We start from the raw sequence: 26852 nt of genomic DNA on the forward strand, positions 1-26852 counted from the left end.
GATGTTTTTGCAATCTGGAATTGCACATAAATCAGCATATACAGCTGGAGTTCTTGATCCGTGATGCAAATTTGCCGCCATTTTCAAATGCTGAAGGGTATGTGATGATTTGGGTCTTCGGGAGGCGTCTGAAAGACATATTTTTTCCATTTTGCTAACCTAACATCTGGACGCCACATGTTTACATGCCTAAAAACACATACAAATACAAAGATGGCACCAGTACATAGTTGTGAGGGACTGTATTCACTCTAATAGGAAAAGGGCTGAATAACTCTATAAGGACACAATTTCCCAAGCGGCATTTTTACCCGTCCGGCCGTGGGATAGCAGTGCTCGGGCGCCTCAGGTGTAGGCGTGCGCTGGTTACGCGCACGCAGAGAAGAGCTGTAGACGTGCGCGCTCCCTGCCATCTTTGCACAGAAGGGAGGGGGAGTGTGAGTGCGGCGTGTGTAGGAATGTGAGAGTGTAGACTCGTACTAGAAGCGTCGAGTAGTAGGCCGTATTCATTCTCCGCTGGACGCTGTGCTGAGTGCGAGGTGAGTGCCCGGTGCCCATAGAAGGAGGGTGGGTACGTATTGGCGATGTGTAACAACTGCAAGAAACTTCCAACTTGTGTGCGCGGCTACGGAGTCTAGGCCAAGTTTGCCTGAGCCCCTTGTTTTGCCCCCCTCCCCCCGGTTTACGAGCAGCACATAGTTGTGAGGGTCCTGACTGCTATCTAGTGCCATGGTCGCTGTCCGCTGCTGGCCTTGCTGTTTGTGAGCTGCAGCGCTGTGCTCGCTGGGAAAGGCGCTGTCCAGGGCTGATCTCGGCCCCCAACTGCTTCACTCTATAGTTATCCCATTGGAAAGAGCTGACATTGGGTGTGACCGTGGTGGGGGTGGGGTGGCTGCCTTGTATCTACTGTGTGTTCTCGAATAGTAACTAGTCGGTAATAAGGCCGAGGTAATGACTTGTGTAGTCCGGCTTCTCCCGCCCCTGTTTAGTGGTGCTGATTTCTGCCTCCGGGGATGTCGCCTGTTACCGCGCTCCCTCCTCCCCTTGTGTTGGTGCGGGAGGGGTGTGTATAAAGTTATGAATATGCCACTATTGATGCCCCTCCCCCCCGCTTCTCTGGTAGTTTCTCGGTTGCAGGAGCGGGCACATTAGTTCGGTGCTGGGTATGCTCTGTGTATTGGCACTTCCTCTGTGTACGTGCCGTAAACGAGGCCTCAGCTATAGTCGGACGTTCTAGGGGAACATGGGCGTGTGTTAAGTTTACTTACTAGTGTCCCTATGAAGATCTCTGCAGCCAAGTTACTACCTCATACTGGAGCTTCTACTTGAATGGCTGCTTTGTGTTTTGTCAAATACTTGTTTCCGTTCTTAAAGGGGGTTTCCGGTGTTCTTAACATTTTTAGCTAAATACAGGGCTTTGCTCCTTTAACAAAATGAATACACGTACCCATAGGTTTGTGTTAACTTTACACAGGAGCCCCATTCACAAAACGCCATAGTCCTGTGCAGGGGTGAACCTAGCCCCTTTGCTGCCTGAGGCAAACTATAGTAAGGTGTGCCCCCCCCCCCCCCCCCATATATCCAAGTAACCCCAGCCGAACGTTCTGACTTTCTGCTGAGTTCAGCGGCCCAGCGCGGATGGCATGATGCAGTGACATAATCGCGATAGGCCACTGATGTCAATAGCGTGTTCTTGGACTGTTGTAGACCGCAGGCCTACGAGAGAAGACGTGGGGCAGGGAGCCAATGGCCCAGGGCTGGCTGGCAAATTTTATCCTGGCACGCAGCACTTGCCTAAGAGTAGCGGCCCATTTTGGGGGCACTGTGCAATTGCTGAGTTTGCCCTCCCTAGCACCACCGCTATAGAACTGCTACATGTCAATGGAAAAATCTTCCACCAGAGGAAAAAATGTTTCCCAATGGTGGAGTCTTAAAATAAAGCTTCGCCTGGGACCTTGTACTCCTCCATGTGGAAACATTTTCCCCTCTGGCGAATGACACTTCAGTTGACAGGTAGTAGACTTACATGATGGGGAATTATTTTTCTTTGACCTCTAGTTTCTAGTGCATTGCAGGGGGAGAAGGAAAGTGTATACTTTTTTATTTTTCATACTTTTTATTTTTTTATTTTTTTAACCCGGTTGGTTCCAATGGACCGTTTGGACTACTTTCACGATCTATGTTTTTTTTATTAGTTTTTTTAAATAAAATGGTGAAAGTGGGTTGTGTGAGGGAATTTTTATTTCAATTTAAAAAAAAAATCTTATGTCCATCTGTTTTTTTTAATACATTATTACCGCCAGTGTAATGGCCGCTATCTGATAGACAGCATTCATTACTAAGGCTGGGGCTTACTGTTAACCAGTAAAAAGGCTAGCACCAACTTCCCATTATTACCCCGATACCCAACGCCGCCAGGGGTACCGGGAAGATCCGGTTACGATCCAATACCTGAACATCTGATGTGACGGCCGGGCACCTTCAGATGGTCGGGTCCTGGATTGTACCCGGCTCTTCCTGGTACCCTTAATAGCGGTGGGTACTGGGGTAATAATGGGAGGTTGGTGCTAGCCTTTTTACTGGCTAACACTAAGCCCCAGCCTTAGTAATGGATGCTGTCAGACAGCAGCTATTACGAAGACGGTAATAAAATATAAAAAACTATTTTTTAATTAAAATAAAAACTCCAACACATAACCGTCTGACCATTTTATAAAAAAAAAAAAGTAGATCATCGAAGTAATTCAACGAATCTACAACATTGTCCAAATGGTCCAGTGGAATCTGCAAAAAAAACATAACCAGTATGAAAAATAAAAATACTTATACTCACCTACTGCAGTCTTCTTTCTTCTCCCCTGCGCTGCAATAGAAACTAGAGGTCAATGAACTGTAGTTCCTAATGTGGCACACAGGAACTTGAGATCCGGCAGAAATTTTAATCGTTATTAATAATTCTGACGCATCTGGGAGGTCCCGTGCACCAGAAAATACTAATGCATGGACTCCTAAAGTGACAGAAGAGTCCCTATATTAGCTACGTGACCGGGGTTACTAGCCGTCACATTGAAATGTTAGTGTCCATTAAAAACTGATCAACTGTCAGTGTTTCCAAATTTTCATCCATTTCCAGTCTGTCTGTTCGTTTTTAATGGCCGTTAAAAAAACCACTAATGAATTTCATTGGTCAGGCTTTTTTGTTCCAACACCCTGAAAACACCCAAAAGGTCACATATTGACCTAGACACTATTTACAGCCCCCTGTATATGATGCCACACATCCCCCCTGTATATGATGCCATGCAGCCCGACATGAGTGCCGTACATACTCACTGATGCTGCGCTGTCCTCTTCAGGTAAGGTCTCTCGTCTTCACAGGATCTGTGAAGGCGGCGCGACGACATACTCACCGTTGCAGACACTTAACGATGTATCGATGTCTTCTTCTGGTGTGGTCGCTAGTGTCACGGGTTCTGCGAAGGCGACGCGATGACTTCATCGCGCCACCTTCGCAGAACCCGTGAGACTAGCGACCACACCAGAAGAAGACATCGGTGAGTATGTCATCGCGCCGCCGATAGCCAGCAAGGGAACTAGTAGTTCCCTTGCAAATTGCCATGTCACAGATCCGTTTTTAACGGTTGTTACATGTATTGACAGCCGTTAAATACTGATCCATTGACTTCTGTGGGGGCTGTAAGGCCGTTAAAACTGCCAGAAATAGGACATGTCCTATTTTTTGATGGGCATTATTCACGGGCTGTTAAAAAACGGCCGTGTGAATACACACATAGAACATCATTGTTCTGAAAATGGCCGTGTGACGGCCGTTAAAAGAACATCCGTCACATGGCCATTTTTCACTGTCGTGTGAATAAGGGCGTGGGGTAGGAGAAGGTGGCAATTCAAATGAATTGACGGGCGGTCCTGCATTCACAGCAGGCAGGGCCTGGCAACTCACTTCAATTGACAGACAACTCCTGCGATGACTGCAGTGGCTATCTCTCACATAAAATGGCGCCTGTCTCCCCCCCCCCCTAGAAGCGATGGTCGCTGTGGGTCCCTGTGAACCGTATATGCCACAGATCATGCACAGTTCAAAGCTAGAACGACTCCAGCAGGAAATAGGAAAGTAGGGACAGGAGCCAACCCTATGCCCGGGCTGCGCCATATAGCACCTGTGTATGTGTCATGCAGAGACATATACACAGGTGCTAATAAAGATGGCTGCCCCCATCTTTATTAGTACAAATATATGAATAAATACATTAGGGAACATATTAAAATAGTTAGAAAAAATAGGCTCATAACTTAAAACACATTAAAAAAAATTCACTTCCCTTTAAAGTGTAATTAAACTTAAAAAAAAACAAAAACTTTAACATGCCATAGTAAAATGGCAGAAGTTTTGATCATTGGGGGTCTGAGCACTTAGCACCCCCTGATTGCTAAAACGAAACAGCAGAAGTGCTCGGGTGAGAAGTGCTCTGAGACTCTGCAGTGTGCCGCCTGAAGCAAGAGGCTCAACTCGCCTCATGGTAGATGCTGCCCTGGTCATGTGTATAGAATTCTGCACGGTTGATGTCATCCACTGGTCATGTGACTTCATCATCCAGGTGCAGGGCACTTTTTTGCAATGTAATTTGAGCCGTTCTTCATTGAACTCAATGAAGAGCAGCTCAAGATTTACGAGCGTCACAGACGCCTCGCATAATTCGAGGAGGAGCTTTTACGGCTGAAACGAGGCAGCTGTTTTCTCCTGAAAACAGTCTGTCATTTCAGCCGTAAAAGCCTCTCACCGTGTGCACATACCCTAAACGTTAATAAATTGACCTGCGGTGTGGAACTTAAATTCCGCAGCATGTCCATTTATGCTACGTTTTTGTTGATTTTTTTTCAGTTGCAGGCTTTCCCCACTGAATTCGATGGGGATGCAAAACCTGCAACAGAAAGCCATGTGTTGCGACTTTTGCGGCGTATTCACAGCGATTATGCCGCAAAAATCGCAACTACGGAGAAAAAAAAATCATGCTTGCCCAGAACACCCTGCTTCTTCCTGCAGTCCAGCCTCCTGGGCAACGCTGCATCCCATGTGACTGCTGCAGCCAATCGCAGGCGGCAGCGGCGGTCACATGGGATGATACGTCATCCCAGGAGGCCGTTCCAGATGATGTCAGAGGGCCGGCCTCCTAGGATGACGTTACAGCCCATGTGGCCGTCGCTGCAGCAGTCACATGGGCTGCAGTGTCATTCAAGGAGGCTGGATTGGACTGCACAGGAGGGACGCATTGCCATAACAACAGCTTACGTAAGTATGAGTGTTTTTTACCCCTGCTTTCTGCAGCGGAAATTTTGTCCGAAAAACGCACGGCATGTACTGCGGGTTCCAGGTTGGATATGCTACGTGGTTGTTACGCAGTGTATCTGTCCCGTGTGAAACCGGCCTAAGGTTGGGGCTAGACACACTGTATTTATCTCACTACAAAAAATCGCTGTGATAAATCGCTGTCCAAAGGAATTCATTGAGTAGCTTGAAAACCTCTTCAAAATCTCTCCAGACAAGTGTGTAGCTCTGAAATCTCCACATGAAATGATTAAAAATAAATCGCTAGATTCTGATGCACTGGTGCCATACCCCGGAATTCCTTCATCGAATTTACCCTCTAGTCTCCGACAGGTGTTGGAGATGCCGCAGTGATAGGGGGACACTCCCTCATATCTTCTGGGATTGTCGATTGCTTCGTCCCTTTTGGAGAGAGGTCAGTGATCTAGTCCATAGACTACTGGATGTCCGACTCCCTCTGACAGCTGACTTTTCTCCTCAATGTACCACCTAAAGGCTTGAAGAAAGTGCAGTCCCGATTATTACATGTTCTTACTGCTGCTAAATGTCTTATAGCGGCCCATTGGAAAAGAGCTAACCCTCCTACGCGGACAGATCTACATAATAGAATTAGGGAGGTTAGGAGAATGGAGTCTCTGACAGCCTCCATGAACAATCAACTGGATCGCTTCCATACTGTTTGGTCACTATGGGATATGTATGACTCTTTTAGACCACCCTGAGCTTACGCAATACCTATACTAACCTCTTAGCTACCCATGTACGACTAAGATATCTCTTTGCTCCCCCCCCCCCTCTTTTGTCTTATATGTTTTATGTGTTCACTACTTTTTGTTGACTGTTTGTCTATACAATACTGTAATACATGGAGTTCATGTTCCTTCAGAACTTGTCCTCCACCGACTGTTTCTGCATCAGTATCTGCTTGCTACATAGAACCCTTGCAAAATATGCAATATATTGGATTTAAAGATGTCATAACTTCCTATCGTTGTTATCTTGAATTATACTCTGTATTCATGTGATACAACTTCTGTTCCTTTTGCTAATGGATCATTATGTTATGTACCTCCTTTTTTTCTTTAAAAAATACACAATTGGAAGAAGACAAAAAATCACTAAAATTGCTCCAGTCAAGAGATTTGCTAAAGAGATTTTCAAGCTACTCCATGCATTCTTATGAACACCGATATCACAGCAATGTTTTTGTAGTGTGTAGTGTAGCCTTAGGCTAGATTCACACGGGTGTTGCACATCTCGGACGTGAAAAACGGCCATTCTACAAGAAGTGTTTTTCTGACTCCAGAAGTATTTTCATATATATATATATATATATATATATATATATATATATATATATATATATATATATATATATGAGAAAAAAAGCCATCCGTCGTTATGCAGGCTACGTTGATATTAGGGATGCACGGTGCATCGAAACTTCGATACTGTTTCGATACTGTGCATCCCTAAACGGTTCGATACCGCTATTTCCTGTATTTCGATACTGAGCTGCGCAGCCGCACAGCTCAGTATAGTAATACATGAATGTATGGGAGCGCGGCTGCGGCTGTGTAATTCAGCCACAGCCCCGCTCCTGAGTCATGATAAGTTCGCGGGGTCAGGATGATGCGATACGGCCAGCGCTGCACTAATGAGCGGCGGCACTGAAGACAGAACATGGCGGGCGCACTGCAAAACACCCCCATGTTCTGTCCTCAATGCCTGAACCGCCGCTCATTAGTGCAGCTCGGCCGCATCACCTCATGCGCACTTCCTGTCAGGAGCGGGGCAATGGCTGTATTACACAGCCAGGGCCCCGCTCTATAACGGTGGAGATCAGAGAAACCTCTCATCTCCGCCGTTATTACCCTGAATGCTACGATCACAGCTGACTGCAGCATTCAGGGGAAAGTGAGAAGGGGGGATGCCCCTGGATCGCGTCACAGGGAATTCCTGTGACGCGATCGAGGGCCATACCATATATGGGCAGACAGCCCAGGGTCTATTGACGGACCCCAGGGCTGTCTTACCATATTTCATGTTGTTAGGACATACCCAAGTATGTCCTAACAACTGCCTGTGTGCTATACATACACCGGCTAATGTACTGGCACATATCTGATATATGTCAGTACATTAAAGTTTAAAAATAAAGTAAAAACAAAGTATTGTTAAAATTTAAAAAAAAATACACATTCACCTTTTTTACAATAAACATTAAAATAAGTCTCAATACATAAAATATACACATTCAGTAATGGCGCGCACAACAATTTTTTTGCATCATTTATGATGTGTGCGCTGTAAAAAAAATGAAATAAACACGGCTTTCATTCACTTATTAATGTGAGGCGCGAGGTGCGATGAATTTAACCTCCATGTTCCTCACATTAATAGTAATTAACCCCATCATGTACCTCGCACATTAACCCATTATGACAGAGAAACATGATGGGATTAATTACTATTAATGTGAGGCGCGTTCAAAATTCATCACACGCTGCGCCTCACATCAGAAAACGGAAGAATTTTTTTTTTTATTACTGTTGGCAAAAGTATCGAAATTGGTATCGAAATCGCAATACTAAACGAAGTATCGGTATCGAAGTCCAAATTCTGGTATCGTGACATCCCTAGTTGATATTAGGCATTTAGCACTTTGCTTGCTGCCAAAAAGTCGCTGCAGATTTCACCTCTTCACATTTCCCACAAACACATGTATCCCCTATCCACAGGATGGGGGAGATACATGTGTGATCGTTGGGGGTCTGACAGATGAGACGCCCAGCGATGAGCGAAAGTCCACCGAAGTGCTTCATGAGAATAAAGAAGTAAGACACGCCTAATTTATTACGAGGCGCACGGTTTTTTAATAAACTAGGCGCACCTGACCCTCCGTGCGCCAGAAAATCAAATCTATCATGAGTTGGAGTAGATTTACACTAATTTACTCCAGTTTTCTGTCGTAAATGTTAGTAAATTGATTGGTCCGTAAAGGCCCCGCCCCTCCCACTAAGTTCCCACCCACTTTTTTTTCTGCAAAAGTCACAACATTTTTGTGCAAATGCAAGATTTTGCGCGTAGTTAAACTTTTTTTTTTTTTAATGCCAGAAAACTGTCGTTGAGGGCTTCATAAATTCCCACCAAAGTACAAAGAGATTTTCCTTTGGTCAAAGTGATTTTTTTTCCATGGAAAAGCCTTTTGATTGTAACAAGAATCAGCACAAGTGGATGGCCTTGTTAACATGATGGAAAATTCATGCTGATGCCGATGCATTTTCCGCATCAGAATCTGCGTGAATTCTGCTTGTAAAAAGCCTCCTGCTTCTAATGGGAAACCGCCCTTTTGTGTAGATGGGGAGTAAATTCAAACCGCCTCGCTAAAAAAGTGACTTCATTGCTTTACGTGGCTTCCGCAATGTATTCCACCACAATAACAGTATCTCGTAGTCACACAGAGATTATTCACATGGAATGACCCTAATCTGGGTGCAGAAACGTGGCTGTTTTTTACTGCAATCTCAACAAAATCCACGTCTGATTTTTCCTCATGAAAAATATGTGGTGTAAACATAGCTTTTCTGCACTGACCCACATGGGAAATTGTGCAATTGTTGTTCTATGAATACTCCACTTTAAAAATCCTAGAAGACCATGGGTAGCAAAATAAACCAGATATTCTCGCTCCATTATTTTCCTAGAGGCTACAAAGGCTATGCACACTTTTGCAAGCTATATTTTTTAATGTGTAACTAATCTTCCGTAAAACCAGTTTTGATCAGTGGGGATCCGAGTGCTGAGACTCCCACTGATTGCTCAAACTAAGCAGCGCTGTGCCACTCTGCTAGACTTTCCTCGGATAGCTGAACGAGTGGAGTATGGACTAATAGACTTTCTTTCAAGCCTGTACACTGCTCGCTCGAGCTTTCCGAGGAGAAACTATCAGTGGGGGTCTCAGTGCTTGAACCCCAACTGGTCAAAACTTCTGACATGTTACTATGACGTGACCAAATTTTTATGAAAGTATAGTTACACTTTAAATCAATGTCTTTGCTGCTTATGAACATCTTTTTAAATGGACTTTTATTAAAAGTTTTGTCTAGTTTTTCCAATATAGCTTCTATCTATACTCTATTAGGGATGCCACGATACCAGAATTTGTACTTCGATACCGATACTTCGTTTAGTATTGCGATTTCGATACTTTGCTAACAGTAATAATAAAAAAAAAAGTTCTTCCGTTTTCTGATGTGAGGTGTAATGAATTTTGAATGTGCCTCACATTAATAGTAATTAATCCCATCATGTTGCTCAGTCATAATGGGTTAATGTGTAAGGTACATGATGGGGTTAATTACTATTAGTGTGAGGCACATGGAGGTTAAATTCATCACACCTTGTGCCTCACAATAAGTGATAGAAAGCAGTTTTTATTTTATTTTTTTTACAGTGTACACATCATAAATGAAGCAAAAAAATTGTTATGGTTATTACGGCTGCGCCAATACTGAATATGTATATTTTATGTATTGAGACTTATTTTAATGTTTATTGTAAAAAAGGTGTATGTGTATTTTTCTTTTATTTAACATTACTTTGTTTTGATTTTTAAACTTTAATGTACTGGCATATATCTATATGCCAGTACATTAGCCTGTGTACGGATAGTACACAGGCAGTTGTTAGGAAATACAGAAGTATGCCCTAACAGGAAATATGGTAAGACAGCCCTGGGGTCCTTAAATGGACCCTGGGCTGTCTGACCATATATGGTATGGCCCTCGATCCAAGGGGCATCCCCCCCCTTCTCACTTCCTCAAGAACGCTGCAGTCTGCTTTGATCGCAGCATTCAGGGGAATAGCGGCGGAGATGAGAGGTTTCTCTGATTTCCGCCGTTATAGAGCGGGGCTGCGGCTGTGTAATACAGCCAGTGCCCCGCTCCTGACAGTAAGTGCGCGCGCGGTCAGCATAAGGTGATGCGGCCGGCGCTGCACTATAATAAGCGGCGACGCAGGCAGTGAGGACAGAACATGGGGGTGCTTTGCAGTGCGCCCGCCATGTTCTTTCTTCAGTGCCGGCGCTCATTAGTGCAGCGCTGGCCGCATCACTTCATGCTGACCGCGCACACGTGGCAGGATTTAGGAGCTGTATTACACAGCCATAGCCCCGCTCTCGTACATTAATGTTTTACTATACTTAGCTGTGCGGACGCACAGCTAAGTATTGAAATACATGACGTAACTGTATCGAACCGTTTGGGGATGCAGAGTATCAAAACCGTATCGAAGTTTCGATGCATCGTGCATCCCTATACTCTATGCATATAAGCTGTATCGTTCGTTATGAGCCAATTCATTTAGTTCAGCTGAACTGATGGTTTAGCTAAGAGCAGGTCCTGTGTGTGTCTATAACATTATATGGATCACATCTAAGCTGTGCTTGCCTGTTTCAGTCAGCCCTATAGACTTTGAATGGAGCGGCATGGTGCATGCCTGGCTTCCACTCCCTTCAAATTGCTACTAGCCGCCTGGGGCCAAGGGGAATAAGGGGGTCCCCCTGTTCAGGCGATTGGTGGGGGTTCCAGCGGTTGGATCCCCTCCAATCTAGCATTTTTCATCTATTCAGTGGATTGGTAATAAAATGCTGGAGGCTGGAATACCCCTTTTAAGGCTTAATTCTCTTTGCATTTACAGGTTATGTACACCTTCGAAAGGTGTTTTTGTTATTTTATATATAAAAATGTATATCAGTGTGTTTGATGCAACTCTGTACCTATATTTTATTTAAAAATAATTTTTACTTTTTGAGATACAGCTGCATTGTATTCTGTATGCAGAGCGGCTGTATCTTGCACTTAGGGTATGTTCACAGGCTTAACAAAAAACGTCTGAAAATACGGAGCTGATTTTAGAGAAAACAGCCTCTGATTTTCAGGCGTTTTTGAAGCTGAAAATGAAATTTGGAGCTTCTTTTGAGGCTTCTTTTCAGGCGTTTTTGGAGCTGTTTTCAATAGTCAATGAAAAACGACTCCAATTACGTCCCAAGAAGTGTCCTGCACTTTTGACGAGGCTGTATTTTTACGTGCCGTCTTTTGACAGTGACGCGTAAAATGACAGGTCGTCGGCACAGTACATCGTAAAGCCCATTGAAAGTAATGGGCAGATGTTTGCCGACGTATTGGAGCCGTTTTTCAGACGTAATTCGAGGCGTAAAACGGCTCAATTACGTCTGAAAATAGGTCGTGTGAACCCAGCCTAAGGCTGGGTTCACACGACCTATTTTCAGACGTAAACGAGGCGTAATATGCCTCGTTTTACGTCTGAAAATAGGGCTACAATACGTCGGCAAACATCTGCCCATTCATTTGAATGGGTTTGCCGACATACTGTGCAGACGACCTGTCATTTACGCGTCGTCGTTTGACAACTGTCAAACGACGACGCGTAAAAATACAGCCTCGTCAAAACAAGTGCAGGACACTTCTTTGGACGTTTTTGGAGCTGTTTTCTCATAGACTCCAATGAAAACCGCTCCAAAAACGCCGCGAAAAACGCGAGTTGCTCAAAAAACGTCTGAAAATCAGGGGCTGTTTTCCCTTGAAAACAGCTCTGTATTTTCAGACGTTTTTGGTCACTACGTGTGCACATACCCTAACGGGTTCAGTGTTTCTCTGACATGCAGGATCACGCTGTTACCGATCACATCTAAGTTCATAACTTAGATGTGATCTATTACAGGTGGATTCTTTGTGTCAGAAAAACGCAGGAACTGCTGACACTAAGCCCGTCAATGCAAGATACAGCCGCTCTGTAAACCGAATACAATGCAGCTGTATCTCAAAATGTAAAAATTATTTTCTAATAAAATATAAGTATGAACTTGCACCAAACACACTGATAGACGTTTTTATTAATTTAAAAAAAATGCTTTCGAAGGTGTACATAGCCATTAAAGCATCCATTTGACATTCTCCAGAGGATGCCTCCGGAGGAAGAAGCAGTTATATACCTTGCCCATAGACCCCTTTTGTAAAAAGAAAAAAAAATAACTATTACCGCATGGTGCCGACTGTATATGGAAGCACAGCAGGCCGCTTTCCTATACAGCAAAAAAATAATATGGTATACCAGCTTGATACGAAGTGTGCTGTGCTAAAGACTCTCATAGCAAACTGTGCCAGTGTACGGAGCCCAAGGCCATGGATGATGGAAAAAAGATTTACTGTATGTATGTCAATTATTTGATACATATAATATGCAGGTTCCCTTTACCCTGTCTGCATTTATGCGAGTGCGTAAAGACTGTTTTTTTTCATGAACGCCTGGGATTATTTAAAAAAACAAACAAAACCAAAGCATATAATGTGGATTCTTAAGCGTTTTCTGCAATATGTCTTTTTGCTTTCTTCAATGCGTTGTAATATATGTACTGTTTTAATTTACCGAATTTTTTTTCTAACACGATTTTTATTGTTTGTTTTTTTTCTTTTAGCATTCACCATGGCAACACAAATGGTTAGCCAACCTAATGGCACCAATTTATTTTGTAACAGTGTCAGCTTTGGAATTGGCGACATGTATAGCTTGCATGACCTTTCTAAAGCAGAGCTGGCAGCGCCTAGGCTTATCATGCTAGCAAATGTTGCTCTGACTGGAGAAGCTAATAATGGCTGCTGTGATTATGTCATAGACGAGGACAGACAAATGGCTGAATTGACAACTGTCTATGAAAATAGTTTTTTAGACAGTGATGGGGAAAGAATGGAATTGGAAGAGTCAAGCATCGTAAGTGAGCCAAGCATGTTTTATACCATGGAACCATCTGAAGTCCAAGACCAACTATGTGACCAACAACCAACAAACCATGAAACTGGGTTGGAAGCGGAACCAGAAGAAATAGAGACCGCTCCTTTCATAACTGAAGACAAAACAAAATGTGTGAAAAGCAAGCCTTTTAGGTGCAAACCTTGCCAGTATAAGGCAGAATCTGAGGAAGACTTTGTACATCATATTAAGGACCATAGCATCAAGAGGTTCATTGATCAGGACTCCAACAAGGATGCACAAGATTCAAGTTCTTGCTCACCTGAGGAAGTGGATTTATCAAAAGGACCTATCCGATGTGACCGATGTGGCTATAACACCAACCGCTTTGATCACTATTTGGCCCATTTAAAGCACCACAGCAAAGTTGCTGACAACGAGAGGGTTTACAAGTGCACCATATGTAACTATACGACAGTCAGCGAGTACCACTGGAAGAAACATCTCCGAAATCATTTTCCAAGGATTGTTTATACATGCTCACAGTGCTCTTATTTTTCTGATCGGAAAAATAACTATATTCAGCATATAAGAACACATACAGGTAATGTTTCAAAGTTGGTAAATAACTTGAACCTGTCATTGTAAATGTTGGCTCACACCATTTACTTTGTATTGCTGGGTACTAATGATATTTAAAGGGCTTTTGTGTAAATAATAGTTCATTCATTGTATAAAGTTTTGCAATTGTCTAATATACTTTAGCCTTCATTTATTAAGGTGTTGATTTTATGTTATTGGTGGGAAAAAGTAGCAAACTTAGGCGCACAGCTTTATATGCGCACAAATTTGAGACTTTTTTTTTTTCATTTTTACCCGTCTGGCACTTTTACAAAGGATGTGAGGCTTTAAAAGGGGCTGCCTAGATTTGTCAGGCACACGGACCACACAAGATGCGACTTCTTTCTTAACGTGTGCCTTTTAATAAAATACTCACATCTTTCTGCTACTGACTAAGACTGGGGTATGAAATGCAAGTCTTGGGACATCTTGCCCTTTGTGTTTTAATCCAATACGGTTTAAAGGTCTCTGTTTGCTGTTAGTGAATAGACTGTTTATATTCAGAGGATGAAAAAAACTGTCCTAAAGGTGCGCTGCTTGTTCAGGTGCACAGCTTGTTACATTGCAGCTCTGATATACTTGCGGTATATTGACATGTAGTGCAATAGTGGTAAAGCCAGTGAAATATTTGCAAAATACATGCAGTGGGGTGGGTCCAGCTGCAGCTCATGTATATTATGGAGTCCTCGATATTCATGAACTGCAGCTAGCCCTGCCCACCCGCCGCTGGTTATCCGCTTTCTCCCTATGCACAGTATGGGGAGAAAGCGGTCATTCGGCGGCCAGTTGGTGGGGCTAGCTATAGCTCATCAATATGTGCTTCTTGAGAAAAAGGTATTTTTACAAAAACAACACTACGCTAAAGCGTTGCAATCGGGGTCTCAAACTACTTTATGCTGCCCTCAGGCAGGGCAGCATAAACCTGGTGACCGATTCCCTTTAGGGGACAAATGGTAAGCAGTATGCAGCTCCATTCAGATTGGACTGTTGCATCTTTGCTGACTGGCTTTCTTCCCCGCCAATGCAGTACACTTCTCTTGTACATGGAACAGGTGTCCACACAGCTGCACATTCCATGTAAGACGGAAGTATACTATCTAAAGAAACTTTTTACATTTTATTGCTGGTTTTACTAACTAAATATCTCAAATTTTATTTTTTTACTAAAATGCATAATGACCCACTCCAACCTGTGTCTAGGAACATCATTCTCTGTTAATTAGGGTTGTCACGATACCAGAATCTGGATTTCGATACCGATACTTCGAGTAGTATTGCAATACTATATATCAAAACGAACTTTGCCAAAAAAAAAACAAAACTCAAAAATCTAAAGTCCTCCCATTTTGAACCTCCGTGTGCCTCATACGGCCTGTATCTCAAGCACAGAACACGGCCATGTGAATTAACCTTATCGTGTCCCTCACATTAACCCGATGTTGCCCATTAGAACTGTGAGCGAGGTACTTGATGGGATCACTTACTATAATGATTATAATAGGCACCATTGGGTTAATGTGTGGGGGAAATTATGTGATTAATTCACATGGCTGTATTCGGTGCGCGAGATAAAGACCGTATGTCGCCCGCTTTTCCTGGATCCAACATAGTTCAGAAAGCCAGGCACCCGTACTCCAAACATGATTACACTACAGGACCGTATTCCTGCAGGGAGGCAGTGACTCGCAGTAGGTTCAAAATTCATAACACCCTGTGCCTTACATTAATAAGTGACTCCATAATTTCCCTCACATAATGGCAACATTGGGGTTAATGTGGGTACCTGCCTGGGGCCGATCTGTCACTACACTGCAAGACACAGGCATGTCATCAAGAAACCTGAGCCGCTCGTGACAGACCCCTCCTAGCCCCTTTCTAATGACGAGCGGGGAGTCACAGTAGGAGGATGGAACGCTCCTCCTTCCTTTCTCTACTGCCACCGGTGATAATCTGAGAATGTGAGAAAGGGGCAGGGAAAGGGTCACTGTAAAAAGAGAACATCGTGAGCACTTTACACTGTGCGCGCACCATGTTCTCTTCATTGATTCAATACTAAGCTGTGCGGCCGGCATAGCTTCGTATCGAAATACATAAATTGACGGTATTGAACAGTTTGCCCCAGCACAGCATGGAAATGGTATTGAAATTTTGACGCATCGTGCATCCCTACTGTTAATCCATACTTGCTCAGTTAAGTTTGAGCTTGGATAGTAACCTAGCTAATGGTTTCTGTTTATCACCGTTGTGACAGGGTTCCGTCGTTTTGACGGAATCAATAGCGCAGTCGACTGCGCTATTGGTTCTGTTAAGAACAATGAAACCTTGTTGCTAAGGTTTCCGTTTGACTTTCCGCTGAGGGGTTAACCCGACAGAACTCAGCGGAAACGAACGGTGATGCGAACATAGCCTAAGCTTTATTTTGCAGAAAACGATGAAGTCCCTTTCAGAGAAAAAGTGACCTTGCTGCTCATAGCCAGCAGACATATTTCATTTCTTATTGCCCTTTTAAAAACGTAAATATGAATGCAGTTTGGTTGCTTTTTTTCCCCTTTTTTTTATTTTATTTATTTCTATTTCTACACTGGTTTCTGTGTGTGCATTGTGTCATTGAATTTTTCCAATTACTTTTTTGATGGTTTTTATATCTGCAACTGAATTATATATCCTTTTTATTTTTAGGTGAACGACCTTATCAGTGTCTTATGTGTCCATATACAAGCTCACAAAAAACTCATTTAACCAGACACATGCGGACTCACTCAGGTTTGTTACCGATTTGGTTTTACTATATTATTTGTGCATTTTTTTACATTAAAAGTAGCATTTTACACAGCAGTAGTACTGATTTCTATTTTAGAGCGTGTAAAAAGTGCAAAACAAGGAAGAGATCTAGACACTTTCTTTTTTTTTTTTTTCCTTTCTTGAAAATTATTTCAAAATCCGGGTGAACGGTCCTTTTTACCAGACCTCTATGAATATATCTACTGGGTTCTTCCTGTGGTGGAGCCGGTAATAACAGATCTGTTGGTAGGGATCAATGCAGAAACTGGGCAGCAGAGGGCACATTGCAGGGGTGTTCTGGAGGAGACTATATAAAGGAAGGGTGACTGCTGTGGCTACTGGAGTACTGTAGTGAGGAAAAGGGGCAAGCTTGGCTACAGTATGGGGAGAGGGCACTGTGTCACTGCTAAGTGGCTACCACACTGCCAACTTTGTGTGTGAGGTTTCTAATTTAATATCTTATGCTGCCGTGAAAATCATCATTGTCCGCAGCACATCTCCCTGTGTAAACGGGGATGTGCTGCCGACGTGTAAGCTGTTTGAGGGCCGAACTATTGTTTTTTTGTATTTTTTTTGGTACCAGTTTTGAAGTGGCTTTGAGGGCCCTATATATTGGAAAACCCCTTTATAAACCACCCCGTTTTAAAAACTGCTCCCCTCAAAGTATTCAAAACCGTTTTCGTTTCTCTACGCTTTAGGCGTTTCACAGCAATTCAAGCAAAAGTGGAGGTGAAATGTACAAATTTCATTTTATTCTTTTTTGTAGAAAATCTGTTGAATCAATTTTTTTCTGTAATACAGAAGGTTTTACCAGAGAAACGCAACTCCATGTTTATTGCCCAGATTATGCCGTTTTTATAAATATCCCACACGTTGCCCTAGTCCGCTAATGGACTGAAACACTGGCCTCAGAAGCAAAGGAGCACCTAGTACATTTTGGATCCTTCTAGAATATATTTTAGGCGCCATGTCAGGTTTGAAGAGGTCTTATGGTGCCAAAATAGTGGAACTTCCCCAAAAAGACACTTTGGCAAACTACACCCCTCAAGGGATTTATCGAGGGGTATGGTGAGGAACTTGACCCCACAGGTTCTTTGCTGAATTTAGCGGAATCAGACCGTGAAAATGAAAAATCACACTTTTTTCCATTTTCACAATAGATGGAGAAAAAGCACCCCAAAGTTTGTAAAGCAAACTCTTCTGAGCACGGCAATACCCAAAATGTGGTAATAAACTTCTGTTTGGACCCATGGCAGGGCTTAGAGGGGAAGGAGCGCTATTTGGCTTTTGGAGCTCAATTTTTCTGGAATGGTTTGCGGCACCATGTCACATTTGCACAGCCCCTGCAGGACCAAATCGGTGGAAACGCCCCAAATAGTAACCCCAATTGGGAAACTGCACCCCTGAAAGAATTCATCTTTTGCTGAATTTATGGGAATTAGGCCGTGAAAATTATTTTTTTCCACTGAAATATTGAATTTTTTCATTTTCACAAGGAATAAAGGAGAAAAAGACTCCAACATTTGTAAACCAATCTCTCCTGATTACGGTAATACCCCACATGGGGTCATAAACTGCTGTTTGGACACCTAGTAGGGCTCAGAAAGGTGTGAGCGCTATTTGGCATGCAGATTTTGCTGGATTGGTTTCTCGGCACCACGTAGCATTTGCAAACCCCTGAGGTACCAGAGTACAGTGGAAGGCCCCAAGAAGTGACCCCATTTTGGAAACTACACACCTCAAGTCATTTATCATTTGCCTTGACATATGACAGGGCTCAGAAGTCTGTGTTCAGTCCCGGCACTCATTAGTGCAGCGCTGGTCGCAACGGATCATGCTGACCGCGCACTTGTCAGGAATCCGTAGCGGGGCAATGGCTGTATTACACAGCCCCGCTCTAACTATATTCTTGTGTTACAATACTAAGCTGTGCGGCTGCACAGCTTAGCATCGAAGTGCATGAATTAACGGTATTGAACTGTTTGAGGGTGCGCAGTATCGAAATAGCATCGAAGTTTTGATGCATCGTGCAACCCTAATTTTGACTCCACGTGTTTTTTCATCAGAAATTAATGTGCAGCGGATGGTGCAAAGTGAAAATAGCAAGTTTCCACTGATATGCTATTTTAGTGCACAAAATGTTGTGCCCAGTTTGTGCCACTGAAGACAAATAGCCCAAAATGTTAAGCAGGTTCTACCGGGTATGGCGAGTCCATATACGTGTTAGTAAACTGCTGTTTGGGCACGATGTAGGGCTCAGAAAGGAGGGAGCGCTTTGGCTTTTGGCGTGCAGATTTTTCTTGGTAGTAGTTCTGTTTTGGGGTTTTGCTGGTATTTCAGTTTATAATATGGTGGCATATGTAATCTGTGCGCAGTACATTAGGATATAATAATGCAGTACATAAATAATTATCCGCAGATGTGTGGCCAGTGTCGCACTGATAAATGGTGCCCAATCTTATTCACTTTTGGAACTCTGCACATTTTGCGTCACCATATTCTGAGAGCCAGAACTTTTTTTATGTTATCTCCGGTCGGAGCTATGTGAGGGCTTGTTTGTTGCAGGACAATCTAACATTCATTGGTGCCATTTTGGGGTACATATACACTACCGGTCAAAAGTTTAGGGTCACTTCGAAATTTCCTTATTTTTGAATGAAAAGCCGTTTTTTTCAATGAAGATAACATTAAATTAATCAGAAATACACTCTATACATTGTTAATGTGCTAAATGACTATTCTAGCTGCAAACGTCTGGTTTTTAATGCAATGTCTACATAGGTGTATAGAGGCCCATTTCCAGCAACCATCACTCCAGTTTTCTAATGGTACATTGTGTTTGCTAACTGTGTTAGAAGGCTAATGGATGATTAGAAAACACTTGAAAACCTTTGTGCAATTATGTTAGCACCGCTGTAAACAGTTTTGCGGTTTAGAGGAGCTATAAAACTGACCTTCGTTTGAGCTAGTTGAGAATCTGGAGCATTACATTTTGTGGGTTCGATTAAACTCTCCAAATGGCTAGAAAAAGAGAGCTTTCATGTGAAACTCGACAGTCTATTCTTGTTCTTAGAAATGAAGGCTATTCAATGCGAAAAATTGCCAAGAAACTGAAGATTTCCTACAACGGTGTGTACTACTCCCTTCAGAGGACAGCACAAACCGGCTCTACAAAGAGTAGAAAGATAAGTGGGAGGCCCCGCGGCACAACTGAGCAACAAGACAAGTACATTAGAGTCTCTAGTTTGAGAAATGGATGCCTCACAGGTCCTCAACTGGCAGCTTCATTAAATAGTACCCGCAAAACGCCAGTGTCAACGTCCTACAGTGAAGAGGCGACTCCGGGATGCTGGCCTTCAGGGCAGAGTGGCAAAGAAAAAGCCATATCTGAGACTGGCTAATAAAAGGAAAAGATTAATATTGGCAAAAGCACACAGACATTGGACAGAGGAAGATTGGAAAAAAGTGTTATGGACAGACGAATCGAAGTTTGAGGTGTTTGGATCACACAGAAGAACATTTGTGAGATGCAGAACAACTGAAAAGATGCTGGAAGAGTGCCTGACGCCATCTGTCAAGCATGGTGGAGGTAATGTGATGGTCTGGGGTGGCTTTGGTGCTGGTAAAGTGCGAGATTTGTACAAGGTAAAAGGGATTTTGAATAAGGAAGGCTATCACTCCATTTTGCAACGCCATGCCATACCCTGTGGATCGTGCTTGATTGGAGCCAATTTCATCCTACAACAGGACAATGACCCAAATCACACCTCCAAATTATGCAAGAACTATTTAGGGAAGAAGCAGGCAGCTGGTATTCTATCTGTAATGGAGTGGCCAGCGCAGTCACCAGATCTCAACCGCATAGAGCTGTTGTGGGAGCAGCTTGACCGTATGGTACGCAATAAGTGCCCATCAAGCCAATCCAACTTGTGGGAGGGGCTTCTGGAAGCATGGGGTGGAATTTCTCCCGATTACCTCAGCAAATTAACAGCTAGAATGCCAAAGGTCTGCAATGCTGTAATTGCTGCAAATGGAGCATTCTTTGACGAAAGTAAAGTTTGAAGGAGAAAATTATTATTTGAAATAAAGATCATTATTTCTAACCTATTTTCTAGTCATTTTGCAACTCATTTGATAAATATAAGTGTGAGTTTTCATGGAAAACACAGAATTGTCTGGGTGACACCAAACTTTTGAACGGTAGTATATATTTATTTTTTGATCAATTTTATTCAATTTTTTTTGGCAAGCAGGGTGACCAAAAACCGGCAATTCTGACAATGTTTGTGCTTTTTGTTCTTTTTTTCTTTAGTTGTCACCGTAGGCAATAAACAACCTTTTTACTTTATTCAATACGATTACGGCGATACCGTATGTAATATAGTTTGTTTTGCAGCATTTTAAAAAAAAATTAAAAAAAAAATATTTATTTTATTCCCAATGTAACTTTTTGTGTCACCATTATTCTGAGAGCCATAACTTTTTTTTTTACATTTTTAGTCCAAGCTGTTTAAGGGCTTGTATTCTGCGGGATGGGTTATCGTTTTTATTGATGCAATTTTGGGGTACATGTGACTTTTTGATCACTTTTTATTGTATGGGTGGTGACTAAAAATAATGGCAGAATCGCAATTTAAAAAAAAAATTTTTGCAGTGTTCATCGTGTGGGAAAAGTAACATAGTTTCGACCGTTACGAGCACGGTGATACTAAATGTGTACTTTTTATTTTAAATGTTTTTTTATTTTTTTCCTATAATAAAAGACTACTTGTAGGAAAAAAGGAGCGTTTCGTTTTTTTAACGTATAAGCTTTAGTTATATTCTTTCGTACAACATTTTTATTAACTCTTTTTTTTTTTGCCCCACTAGGGGACTTGACAGCCTGCACCTCTGATCTTTATTCCAATACATTGCGCTACCCACGTAGTGCAATGCATTTGAGCTGTCAGTCGTACACTGACAGCAAGCCTATCAGGCTCCGCCTCTGGTCGGGGCATAATGCAGTTTCGTACGTAGCAGACCAGGAGGCCATTGTTAGGCCTCTAGTTGCCATAACAACCATCGGCACCCCTGCGATAGCGTAGCAGGGATGCCGATCGGCTGCAAACCACTAAGATGCCGAGATCGCTTGATTGCGGCATCTAAGGGGTTAATGGCAGGGATCTAAATATATATTTTCACTAGTGCAAACGTTAACTTTCTTTACACTTTTTATTAGTCCGAGCAATTTGTACCAGAGATTGTAGTCGACTACGTTATTGATTCCGCAAAAAAACCAAAAACGGAAACCATATTGAACGGAGAGAAACGGAAACCATTAGTAACGGAAATATTACCATTGAAATCAATGCTAATGCAAGCGGAAAGGTTTGGTTTCCCTGCGGGAAAGGTCTGATAAAACAATTAAACGGAAGGGTAGCGCTGATGTGAGCGAAGCCTTAGTTAAATATTGTATTCTGTATCAAACTGTGCTATACATGTAGGTTGGCAGATTTTCTATTTCTACCTCTACTTTTGGATTAATGTGTGTGAAAAGAATAGGCGCATCATACCAGATTTAAGAACCTACATTTTTCATCATCTTTGTTATTTCAATTTCCTTGTTTATTATCCCCGTGAATAATTCTATAAGTAATTTTCTCTAGGAGAACAGGAATGGCCGCACTTTGGAATTTACCTGCTTGTTTGATCCTTTTAGAACTTTTTTGCAATTCAGATACTTTGCTGTGATGTATCTCATGCATTTATACCATATCTCGGTACTGCTGAAAGATCTAGTTTTTACCACTTGAACAAAATATTAGATAATGGTCATGAATGCTGTGTCCTCAAACTGTCTTTAACAGTAAATCTATATTTTCTTTCTTCTTAACAACGCCTTCATTGGAGCAGTTGGGTATGGATTTTTTTTATTCCTGTGATGTGTGCATGTTTTTTTGTTCTTTGTCAATCTAATTTATTGCCTTTTTGACTTTTTTTTGTTTTGTTTTTGTTCTGGCTTTAGGCTATGGCTATACATATATGGCACACTGTTTTGTGTAGCACAAGTAGTTGTATCTCTCTGAAGTTTTTCTGATGTTTCCAGAGCAGTAAAACAACTCCTGCTATTTTGAGTTGTCCCAGATACAAGTGTTGGGATGACCATTCTTGCATTCCTTCCAAGTAGAAATTTTAGGCCCCATGCACATGGCCGAAACCACAAAGTATGGGAGCACGGCCCGTAAAACACAAAAAAACTGACATGCTCCATAATTCCCGGCACAGACACCCATCCGTAGAGATACGGAAAGGTGTCCGCGGCCAATAGCACTGAATAGGCCCGTAATTACGGCCCTTCTTCCGATTGCGTGCATGGACGACGGCTGCGGCCAACCACCCCCATTTTCGGCCCGTGCTCCCATACAAAGTATGGGAGCACGGACCATAAAAAGCATAAGATATGACATGTCCTATCTTCTGCGGTACACTTCTACGGCACGGACACCTTCCCGTAAATAAACCGGCAGGTGTCTGTGAACAATAGACGTGAATGCGTCCGTAATTGCGAACCGTAATTGTGGTCAATTTCTTACGGTTGTGTGCATGGGGCCTTACATTGTGTTAGTCTACCACAATGCCTTCCTAACGGGATCGGATATTTGTCCCTGGCCTTAGTCATAACGTTTAATGTGTTTGTGTTACAGATTTGTTTTAATATTGTGTTTTATTTGACTTAATATATTTTTGTATTATGTTTATTTAGGTGAAAAGCCATTTAAATGTGAGCAGTGCAGTTATGTTGCATCAAATCAACATGAAGTGACCCGACATGCCAGACAAGTCCACAATGGACCAAAACCTTTAACATGTCCACACTGTAACTACAAAACTGCTGACCGCAGCAACTTCAAGAAACACGTGGAGTTACATGTTAATCCAAGACAATTCCTTTGCCCTGTTTGTAATTATGCTGCATCAAAGAAGTGTAACTTGCAGTATCACATCAAATCCAGACATTCTAGCTGTGCTGACATCACGATGGATGTTTCCAATGTCAAACTGAGGACAAAAAAAGGGGATGTAGGAGGTTCAGATGTCAAGTCAACTGAGCAAGAAGAAAAAGAAAATGCTGATGTTCAAGGTGAGCCTCCAGATTTATTTTCTGAAGTACCACCTATAGTGGATAAGGAGAAATATGTTGAGGTTAATCAAGTTGCCAGTCCTCCTGTTGGTCCGATCACCACGCGAAGTCACAAACCCACTTCCTCTAAGACAGAAGACGATGCAAACCCTGATGAAGGTAAATGTGCTAAAAGGAAGTCAAGTTTGGTATCTGAGAAGCCACTTAAGATGAAGAAGAGGAGGTTGGCAGAGAAAAGTAAGCATACCCATGACGTTCCTAGAAAAGCAATCCGAGCTAAAAAATCTGAGAAACAGAAAGTTTCCATTAAAAAAAACAACCTTAAGAAACTTGTAAAAAATAAACTCAAGAAGACCATTGGATCACAGAAAACTGCTATTTCAAAAAATAAATCTAGTAAGTCAAAAAAGGATAAGGATTCTGAGTCTATTAAGTTGCAGAAACCTAAAGATCAGAACACTGATGTACCACAGACAGAAAATTGTCTCGAATCTGCTCCAGAGCCTAAACCGGAAGAAGTGACTGCGCCCACAACAGCAATAGAGGGCAGCGACCTGGATGCAGAGAGCAGGACAGAAGAAAGCACAGTTAGTGATGTATCTGTGCCGGACCTCAACATTAATCTCAGTTTATCTACTATGGAAATAACACCGGAGTCCCATGGGTTGCTCTCTGAGAAGGACTCTGGATTTAATAAAGATGAGGAGCTTGAACCTAACTCTGTAATAAGCCCAGTTACTGACGAACCAGTTTTGGAGACTCTAAGCTCACCGGATAGAGAGCCCTTAACCATTACTTCACCTGCAGAAATATCTGTATCCATTCCAGAAATAGACTGTAGCCATGAGGTGAGTGGCTTACATTGCAATGACTCTGCAAATGAGGAACTTGAGAATTGTAACGATTCTGCATCCGATAATAGTAGTTTGGAAAAGTGTGAAGAACCGGAGCAAACAAAGCCAAGTGACACAGAACAATTTCTCTCCACAAGCGTTACTCAAAATATAAATGATTGTGACACAAAAGAAACGGTGCATACACCATGCGAGGCTACTAATCCTGATACTCCTGATATTGAGGAGGACGAGGGAATCCATAGCCATGAAGGCAGCGATATCAGTGATAATGTTTCAGAAAGGAGTGATGACTCTGGTTTAAATGGCTTACAGTCCCCTCAAGAGACCCAAGAATCCCAGCCTCTCCTTGAAGTGCCTTCTGTGTCCACCAGCGTCTCCAATGAAAGTTTTGTCTGCATATTTTGTGATCGTGTATTCAAAAAAGCAGAAGAATATACAAAGCATCTGAAGCGCCATTTGGTCAATGTTTATTACCTTGAGAAAGCAGCACAAGATGGACTATAGGTTTAAAAAAATAAATAAATCCAAATGAACTAGTATCAGAAACCCATATTTAATGACTTCTTCCAAAATGTTACCTTTATAACACGAGTTCTACAGGATTCCCTTGTGAAAGACGTGTACCAGTTAACACTTTTTTTTTTTTTGTTTGTACTTTTGAACTAGTTTAATTTTAGGCAGTACTGTTAGCACAAAGTAAGCTTTTTAGTGTGTGTATGTATGTGTATATGTGTGTATATATATATATATATATATATTAGTATGTAAGGTTTTGTTTTTTTTCAACCATAAAAACTCAATACAATATCCTTGACAGTATGTAAGGGGATCATATATCTTTTCTCAATTCCCACTTTTGATTACTAAATTAAAGACCTAAAAGAGCGAATATATGATGTTGGGTTCAATGATAAACGGCAGCAGCATTTCTGAAATGTATATAATATACAGTAGGCTATGAAACAAAGGCTTATGAATGGAAGCACTGTTTTGTTCAGATCATGATTTATTTTTTTCTCGGAGGGCTTGTTCACTTGTGTCCAGTGCTCCGGCTCCGTTCCCTTTTGGCTTTTATATAAATGTTTTGCGGGGAAGCTAATGTAACAACCGATCCTGTTTTCTATGGGTTCACTTGTGCCCCTTTTTTTACCAAGTGTCCAGAATTAATGCCTGACGAGTTTTTAAGAGTCCTCAGACTTTCCTGAAGTAACATTGTGTATTCCTTTCCTACGTGTGGGACAGTAAAGCCAAGGTCCTGCTGGAAGGAGAGGGACCCGATTGCCTCATTTGATATGTGAAAAATCCCTTCGTCAAAAGCACATGGCAGCAGTGAATACATTACCCTGGAACTCTTCGTACTTTTTTGTTTTGAAGTGTAATCAAACTAAAGGGAGTATAAGCCGCTTACAAAATTGTCAGCGAGACGTCTCTGTAATATGACTTGCTGGTGAAGGCAGTAATTTTCCAGTATGTCCATTAGCAGCTCACTATGTTGGTTACTATATGTCTTGGCTAAAGTCCCCTTCTGGGCTGGTATGTTTTCGGTCCGATTTGGTCCTTTTACAGAAATAACTCAGCAGAGAAATCAAACTCCCCATCATCAGAATGAAAGTGCCATTTATAGCAGCCTGTGATCTATGAATGGACTGCTAAGGATTGTTGAGATCACAGAGAGGACTGTCTACACCACCACAGTCACTTTTTATTTGATTGCATGTGGAATAAATATAGTAAACCTTTTCAGAAAAATATTTGACATTTAGTAGCTGGATATGGTGTTATAGTCCATAAAATTAGTTTTAATGTTAATGCATTATATATGAAAAATACACAAACCTATTATGGAATAAGTTATGAAAATAGTTATGGTTTATTTAAAATGAGGCATTCCAACCGTGGTCTAACGATAATGTATTTAGATGCAAAATTTCACTAGTCCTGCTCAAAAGCTGATAAGTGAGCGTCAGTAAAAAAATCATGTGAGGTGTATTGATTGTGAATATAATATTTTTCCCTAGCTGGCTAGCGCGGGGTGTCCGGATGTAAGGCCGTCTTATAGCAGGTCTTCTGGAGTCTATGAACATGCCACTTAATGGATAGTTGGCATAACAGACTGGATATAGGGATTTTATTTTATTTTTTTTGCACTTTTATACTGTTATAACATATACATCTTGGTGTTTTGGATTTGTTTGCATTGTACTAATACCGGAAATGGGATTTATAGCAGTCCTATTTATATAAAAATGTTGAGGGTGCAACTTGCATCCTGACCGTGACTAAAAGGGGTTTTACACAGGACGATTATCGGGCAGACGCGCGTTCATATATTGCTTGTTGTCGATAATTGTCCTGTGTA

General features: G+C 42.0%; 1 protein-coding gene across 1 annotated transcript; it reads left to right on the forward strand.

Annotated features, from left to right (window-relative positions):
- Positions 1 to 401: 401 nt before the first annotated feature.
- Positions 402 to 26468, forward strand: REST (RE1 silencing transcription factor). Its single transcript, XM_075862737.1, has 4 exons — positions 402 to 539; positions 12843 to 13718; positions 16415 to 16498; positions 23259 to 26468. Exons 2-4 carry the CDS (start codon positions 12851 to 12853, stop codon positions 24995 to 24997), a joined length of 2691 nt encoding a protein of 896 aa, XP_075718852.1. The 5' UTR covers positions 402 to 539; positions 12843 to 12850; the 3' UTR covers positions 24998 to 26468.
- Positions 26469 to 26852: the final 384 nt, after the last annotated feature.

Source organism: Rhinoderma darwinii, chromosome 1, assembly GCF_050947455.1.
Source record: "Rhinoderma darwinii isolate aRhiDar2 chromosome 1, aRhiDar2.hap1, whole genome shotgun sequence".
NCBI lineage: Eukaryota > Metazoa > Chordata > Amphibia > Anura > Rhinodermatidae > Rhinoderma > Rhinoderma darwinii.

Bases quoted from the DNA above. Each gene is read 5' to 3' on its own strand.
- REST (XM_075862737.1), top strand. From the start codon at position 12,851: ATGGCAACACAAATGGTTAGCCAACCTAATGGCACCAATTTATTTTGT. The intron at 13,719-16,414 runs GTAATGTTTCAA...TTTTATTTTTAG, and splicing joins GCATATAAGAACACATACAG to GTGAACGACCTTATCAGTGT. The intron at 16,499-23,258 runs GTTTGTTACCGA...ATGTTTATTTAG, and splicing joins ACACATGCGGACTCACTCAG to GTGAAAAGCCATTTAAATGT.